The sequence below is a fragment of the Chinchilla lanigera genome, unplaced genomic scaffold, assembly GCF_000276665.1.
Source record: "Chinchilla lanigera isolate Chin_1 unplaced genomic scaffold, ChiLan1.0 scaffold00172, whole genome shotgun sequence".
Classification (NCBI taxonomy): Eukaryota; Metazoa; Chordata; class Mammalia; order Rodentia; family Chinchillidae; genus Chinchilla; species Chinchilla lanigera.
Genome location: NW_004955573.1, coordinates 421,577 through 429,156, shown reverse-complemented (window position 1 = coordinate 429,156; position 7,580 = coordinate 421,577). Strand labels below are relative to the sequence as shown.

At 60.5% G+C, this 7,580-nt stretch overlaps 1 protein-coding gene across 2 annotated transcripts in view; it reads right to left on the bottom strand.

Annotated features, from left to right (window-relative positions):
- Positions 1-3,676: 3,676 nt before the first annotated feature.
- Positions 3,677-7,580, bottom strand: part of Tsc22d4 (TSC22 domain family, member 4) — a 10,497-nt gene continuing 6,593 nt past the window's right edge. Inside the window, exons 4-5 of one of the 2 annotated variants that reach the window (XM_005413727.2) lie at positions 4,672-4,720; positions 3,677-4,345 (exon numbers count right to left, since the gene is read on the bottom strand). In XM_005413727.2, coding sequence (XP_005413784.1) covers positions 4,136-4,345; positions 4,672-4,720 — 259 coding nt within the window. In that variant the 3' untranslated portion in view covers positions 3,677-4,135. The remainder of the gene's footprint in view (positions 4,346-4,671; positions 4,721-7,580) is intronic. The other variant, XM_013509480.1, reaches the window with a different exon arrangement.

Genomic DNA, 7,580 nt, shown 5'->3' with positions numbered 1-7,580 from the left:
GCCCGCGGGGTTCATCTGCCCCTGCCTTTGCTCCATCCTGTCTTTATTCTTCTTTTGTGATACTGGGGGTCAAACTCCTGACCTTCCCCCAGAGCTACATACATCCCCAGCCCTTCTTATTTGATGTTTTTATTTTGAGACAGGTTCTCCCTAAGTTTCCCAGGCTGGGCTCAAACTTGCCATCCTCCTGCCTCAGCCTCCCTCAGTGCAGGAATCGCAGGCATGCGCCACCACCGCTCCATGTATCATGTTCATTGGTGCTCAGATCTGAGCAGGGGCTCCGCTCTCTCTCTGCACTAGAATGCAGCCCTTGGAAGACAGGCACCGGGTTGGACCACCTCTGAGTCCCAGCCCAGCTTCGTGGAGAGAGTGCTGACACGCAGGAGGACGGACAAACACTCTGACCGGGTGGCCAGCCCGGAGCCCTCTCCTGATCCCGGCCCTTATATCAGTGTCTCCAGGACACTCTGTGCCGATGCCCTACCAACGCCTCAGTTCATCTTGTCCCAGGCCCCGCAACTTGTCCCCTGATCCCCTAGGTCAGCTGATCCTCCTCATTCTCCAGCCAGGGCACTGTCTGCAGCCCTGCACCCCCGCCTCTGTCTCTTCCTCTCCCTTGACCTTCACCCCATCCACCACCTGGCCCAACAACTCCCCTAGCCAGTGCTCAGATCCAGTCACTTGTTCTACCCAGCAGGGCCCATCAGGGCTGGGACATCCCCACTCTCAGCCTGGCCTGCATCAGCCTCCTGTGGATTTTTTGGTCCCATTCCTTGTCCTTTGCCAGACACATCCCTGGCCTGGCGAAAATTTTTGGGGGGTGCGGCTAGAACCCAGGGGTGCTTTTCCACTGAGCTACATCCTAGCCCTTTCTTGTTTTTTATTTTTGTTTGTTTGTGTTTTTTTCTCATACCAGGAATCAAACTCACAACCTTGTGCTTGCCAGGCAGGCGCTGTTCCTCTGAGCTAAATCGCCAGCCCCTTGTTTTTTATTTTGAGATAGGTTTTTGCTAAGTGGCCCAGGCCTTGCTCAAATTTGAGCTCCTCCTGCCTCAGCATTCCAGAGTGCCAGGATCACACGCGGGCATCACCATGTAAGGGGGTAGTCACCAATTTTCACTCTAACCGTGTATAGTGTATGTGTGTGCAAGATCTTGCAATCAAATCCAGTCTGCCCACTCCTTGGCTCAAATGTCCTCCATGGCTCCCACTGCTCTTGGGGTCAAGTTCAGATTCCACAACTCAGTCTCCTCCATCCCACCTGGTCTCAGCCGCCCAGGAGCCAGGCTCACTCTCTCCCACCCTGGTACCTCAGGCCAGCTCCACACTTCTGCTGTTCCTCTTAGGGATAGGCCCTTCCTTTCCCTCCACCTCCCCTAAGAAAACGCCCAGCCAAGTTCCTTCTTCGGGTCTGAGCGGCACCCTCTTCTGCTAGCTCGGCCTTGGTGACTCCAGGTGTAGCTGCGCTGCCCTTCCCTGGCCGAGCACAGCCCCTCCACCTCCCGCAGCACACCCCTCAGGACACAGAACCAGCAGTGCCTGTTGTCATGCCTGTGGTCCCCAGGCCCCGGCAACGCTTGTTCACAGCTGTACTCAAGCATCTGGGGACGGAGGAGCACAGGGCCGGGAGTGGAGGGAGGAGGCAGTGGCCGGGTTGGGGTGGAAGGAGCTCCCCTTCCCGTGGCACATTTGCCAGCTGGGCTGTGCGGCAGAGATTATGGTGGTGGGGTGGACGCCGACCGGACGGCCTGTGGGGCAGTGCCGCGGGGAGTGGCCCTCCAGGCCCAGCCCCCTCTGGGTCCTGCCCATGGGTCTGGCCAGCACACAGGGCTCGGCTGCCTCAGGGAGGCTGTATCCTGGGGAGCTTAGCTTCCCCGGGGGGCTTGTCCAACTTGCAAGCCTCCAACTCTGGAAGAGGCCTGTCCACCTCATTCAACCCACGTTTCTTCCAGCCCTTGTGTTCCCTGATGATCTGCTCCTTTTGGAGTCTCCAGAAGATGACATGGTAATGGCACAGACAGGACAGAGAGGGACAGAGAGGGACAGAGGTGGCAGCTATGGGGAAAGAGGCCATAGAGAGGGCAGCGGCCTCCTCAGCCTCCTCCGCTGAAGCCCCTCCCCAGGCCCATTTATTACTTTTTTTTCTTCTTTTTGTGTGTAGTGGGGATTGGACTCAGGGCCTTTGCACTGAGTTACATCCCCAGCCCTTCTTAAAAATTCTTTTTAAATTTTGTTTGTTTGGTTTTTTTTTTTTTGGTTTTGGTTTTTCTCCGGTACCGGGAAAAATTCTTTTTAAATTTTGAGGCATGTCCCACTAAGTTGCTCAGATTGGACTCAAACTTGCCAGTCGTCTTGTCTGTGTTTCCCAGAGAGCTGGGATTACTGGCCTGTGTCACCACCCTCGGTCTCCTTGTCTCTCTTATCCCCTCTTCTCCTGCTGTCCTGGCTTGTCACAAGAGTCCTGGTAGAGGGAGACGTGATGGTCATTGACCAGGACTCTCATCTTAGCACAATGAGGATGAGTCAGTGTGTGAGACTCACCCAACAGATCATATTTTGCCAAATTCACTTAACAAATTCGCAAAACCTCCCGAGCCGGGCCGTGCCCGCAGAGCCAGCCTTTAGGGCGGTGGAAGGACAGGTTGCAGGCCAGGGGCCGCCACCAGAGGGGTCTTGTGGGAGTTGAGTTGTTTCAAGCAACCAGTGAAGAGATGCAACGTCCAGCAGGGAAGCGCCCCCAACACCTTGTCCCAGGCCCCTGCTCCCCGTGGGACAGGCATGAGTCCCAGAGGATGAGAACCCCAGCTCGGGGACAGTTCCAGCCCATTGTGAGAGTCATAGTCTTGGCCCCAAACCCAGAGGCCCTTCCAGCTCCCGTGGCACCAATTGCCCTGGCGTGGGCCCTTCTTATCCACATCCAGGGAAGGGAAGTGACACTGGCTGAGGCCCAGGGCATGCTGGGCCCTTTGCGTACACTGCGTCACGTGATCCCCCAGGGTGTCCCAGTCTGAGGTTCAGAGAGCCAGAGGACTTGCTGCCCATTGTAAATCTAGGTCCCCACCCAGCTGGGCGTCCCTGTAGCAGGACAGCTCCCCTCTGCAGCTCCTCACTGGGTCCCCTCAAGGCTGAGGCTGCTGTTCCCCGCTTGCCCGCTAGGCGGGGTCCCTCTCCCTGGCGGCTCTCTGCCTGGCCTGGACTGAGCCCAGGTTGGTAGGGCGGAGCCTGCTCCCCTACAGGGCGGTCCTCGGCCAGCTGGGGGTGGAAGCCACTGTGGCCAGCCAGGCCTGGCGAGGGCACCGTGTGCCCGGGGAGCCTGGCTCACACCCAGCCTGGAGACAAGGGGCCCATTCAGGACCCCCAGCCCGCCCCCAGCAGCCACCGGGATCCAGCCCGCAGAGGGGCTCGCTGGGAAGCTGGGGATGGATCCCGCACCCTGGCCAAAGGCCTCATTGTTTCTCTGCCCCCAGCACGTGGGCAGATGCCGCCTCCACCCCGCTCCCCTGCCCGGCCGGCCTGCTCCTTCCCAGGACCCAAACCGCTGGATTCCTCTCCTGCATCTCCGTCCACTACTCTTCTCCACCACACTGAAGGAATCTAGCCTGGACAGGGAGGGATCAACTGCTGGCACCACCCCCATGCAAGTCTGGACGAAAGCAACTCCACGCCCACCTCCAAGTTCAAGTTTCTTCAGATTTTTAATTATTATTTTAAGAACAACCTGAATCCCAGAACTTCCAGATACTGTCCATATCCCTCCCCTGGGCAGCAGAGAGGGGACACTTGGGGAGAACAGGGTCAGGGTGGGGTCTGCCAGGAAGCCTCCAGCGGCCTCCTCCCCAAGCACCTACTGCTGGGGGCCCAGAACACCGATGCCTAGGGAGGGAGGGGGGCTGGCATGAATCACTCGCGGAGGGCACTCCATCCCCCACACTGTCTGAGCCCTTCCTCCTCCTGCAAGGCCTGGGGACAGGGGTGACCAGGCTAGGGTGGGGGACAGGCCATTGCAGAGCCTTGCACTGTCCCCATCCCTGGGATCAGGGGGCATTAAAGCTGCATAGGAAGAGGGGGCAGACAGCTGGCACGAGGCCGGGCGGCCATGGCAGCCCCCAAAGGCACATTGTGAGGGACGGGAGGCTCAGACAGAGGGCCCGTTGGGTGGGGGAGGCCCGAGCCGGGGGAGCCCCGAGGAGGGCAGCTGGGCCAGCTGCTCCGGGCTGGCTAGGGCACGCAGCAGGCCATTCTCCTGCTCCAGTGCAGCGTTGCGCTCCGCCAGGTCCCGGATCTGCTCCTTCAGCACCTCCACCTCCTCCCGGACGGCAAACATGAGGTGGGACTTCACCAGATCCTGGGGACCCAACAGGCCACGCGTCAGGGCGGCCAGCCCACCCCAGCCACATCCCTGCCCAGTGCCCGGAGGGTGTGGCTGTGAGAGGTCCCCGTGCCCAAGGAGGAGGGGCCGCGGCCGAGGACACAGGGCAGGCAGGGGGCGGGGACGGGGGCGAGGATGAGGCACAGGGGCAGGGCTCACAGACGGCTGGGACCAGGGGTCAAGGGCAGTCAAGGGCGGAGGTGGAGACGCGGGGCACCACGGCGCAGAGTCAGTGTGCCCGAAGAACAGAGCAAGCGGGGTGACGCTGGGGTCTGACACCGGGGACCAAGACGTCCTCTTACCATGGCCTGTTCGATCTTGTTGTCGATGCCACTCAGCATGCTGGAGCTGCTGCGGAGACACAAGCAGGCGGGAGGCGGGGTGAGCGGAGGGGAGCCGGCGGCCCGGACAGCCCAGTGCCCCCTCCCCAGGTGCCGCTTCCCGGCGGCGGGCGGCAGCCTCAGTCCCCAGCCCCCCCTTACCTGTGACAGTAGAGAATGAGGGGCAGGAGGGTTTTGTCCGCCCCCCGGCAGGGTGAGGGCCGCTGCCCGGGCCCCGCGAGGCTCCGGTGGTGTGGCGGCCCAGGTGGCCCCCGGATAGGCGAAGCTGCCCGCGGAGAGCAGGGAGAGGAGACGCAGCCCCTTTTTCGGGGCGGCCCCGGAGCTCTTCCCACCACTCGGGTCTCATAAGATGACACCAGGGACTTGACAGAGACCCCGGGCTGGGCCATCCCTAGGGTGCAAGGGTCCTCAGATCTCCCCCAAAGGGAGAAGGCGATACCAAAGCAAGCACCTGGGGGGCTAGGAGCCCCCCAGGCAGAGTGGGGTCCAGCTGGTGCCAGGCAGGCAGAGAAGAGATGGGGCGTAGGGGGTGCTGGCCCGATATACACCGCCCCTTGGGGCATGGCCAGGCTGCTATTGGCTCCTCAGGGACACGGGGACCCCCTCCCGCAGCTCCCCTGTGGGCGGGAATTCCCAGACGTGGTTGGTCAGTACCAGTGTCCCCTTCTCACCCTGGCATCACTCCCAGAGTGGAAGGGGGGGGGGGGCAGTCAGCTGCCAGCCTGAGTGCAGGGAGGGTCTGGGAGGAAGGGGGCCCCCCTACCTCTGACCCCATCCAGCCCCTTTGAGCGAAGATATCTCCCTCAAGGCTGGGAGAAGGAAGCCATGGCGGTGAGGCACGGGCAGGCTCTGACGTGCTTATGAGCACCCCCAACCCAGACTCCACACCATGCCTGACTCAGAGCCTGAGCCAGAGAGAGGGTCCCGCACCCACAGCGAAGGAGGCATGGGAATGGTCACCGTGGCAATAGGAACCGTGACAAAGAGCCCTGGATATCAAATCCAGCCTATGGATGTGGGCCTGCACCTGGGGTCACGGAGGCAGTCAGGGAAGGAAGGTGGGACTGGAGGGGGGACCCTGGGAAGAGGAGCGGGGCCTTGGAACAGACCTAGTGGGTAGAGGACAGGGAGCCGGAAGCAGTCTGACTGCAGTTTGTCATGAGGCCACCAGAGGGCGATTCAGGCCTGGATTACTAGCCCCAAGGCCAGGCTCCCAGCTGGCCCCAATACGCTGGGCTCTTGGTCCCAGATTCTGATGATCCCTCAAGCTGTGGTGGCCTAGGGCCTGCATAGGCCTTTGCACCCTACTTTCTCCTCTAGGGCTCCCTCTGCACCACCCAGACTGCAGGCCCCTGCCTTACCCTGTGGCTTACAACCCACGCTGGCCAGCTTCTGCCTGGCCCTGGGCTGGCCCTTCACTCTTGCCCCTGTGTGGCCAGACCACAGGTCCTGTCTCCCCATCCGGACTGAGTCCCTCTCCCAGCCACACTGCTCTCCGTGGCCGCCGCCTGCTTGCAGGCTTCTGCTCCCAGCTGTCAGCTCCAACTTGCTTCCCTACCAGGAGACCAGCTCTCAATCCAAGGTGACCCCTGCATGAGGCCCTGCGGCCAGGAAAGGAGCTGGAGGGAGCTGGGAATTTTCCATTTTCTGTCCAACCTCTGGGTGCAGAAGGCGCTGACAGGTGGAGCAACCAAGGGAGCGACCAGGCCCAAGAAGCAGGACAAGCATCAAGGAAAGACACCCGGGACCTCCAGGGGACTGGGGAAAAGAGGAGGCGGGACACGCTCAAGAGCAGAGGGCAGGCCAGGCTGTGTCCAAGCAGTTCTTCAGCTATTTCAATCCCTGACACCTGGGTGGAGACGCGGCCACCACAGAGAGCCCCTCTCAACCCCAGCACACACAGACACCAAAGAGGGACAGACACAAAGGAACAGAAGCACTGGGCCTGCCTGGCAGACTCAGGCAAAAGCGCCAAGTAAGTCGCTTGTTCTGGCCAGAAATACACCTCTGTTGGCTGATAAATGACTGCCTCCGGTTATGCTGCAGAGTTCTGACAGCACTTCCCCTGTGACATTCCAGAATTAACACTTCACGCCACCAAAACACTGGCAACCCAAGGCCTCCCTTTGAGAACCTCCGACTGACAGGATATATGCTGGAATTCCCAGGTAGGGTCAGGAGCAGGAAGCTGGGCTTGGCCCGACAGGACAGATCCTTCCTGCACGCCCCCAAAGCAACTCTGAATTAGAACAAAATATCCCCTTCCTCAACACATTTACTGGCATCTTCCTGCAAGCTGTCATGACTCTCAGGCATGAACTACGACTTCAAATGTGCGAGGCACCCTTGGAGTTGTGCGGTGTGTGACATGCACAACTTGGGGGCTCTAACCCTGCAGCATCTTGGGTCCTGTGGTGAGGACAGCCCTAGGGCCGGCCTTTCTCTTTGAAGGTCAAATGAAAGTTTCAACGTGAGGATCAGAAGAAGATGCAGGGTGTGCAGAGAGCTGGGGAGGGTCGGATGCTGGGAAGAGCCAACTCTGGGACCCAGCACGTTCTAGGAACCCCCAGGGGCCAGGCCTGAAGCCAAGAAAATGGTATCCGGCTGCCCTGTCTACACCCCTCCCGGATCTGTGGTGCCTTTGGGGGCAGGGCCAGGCCAGGGAAGGGAGGGGGCTGGCTCTGTGCCACATCTGAGTGAGCTGTCACTACCTCTGTCCTCGAGAGAGGACACCCTAGAGCCCAGTGCCACCTCCTCCGAGACCAAAGAGAGCATGGCTTTGGGGTGAGACCCAGGCCCTGTCTGCAGCGCAGTGGCTCACTGGCTGGGTGACCTTGGGCACATTGCTAAAACCCTCCAATCTTTTTTTT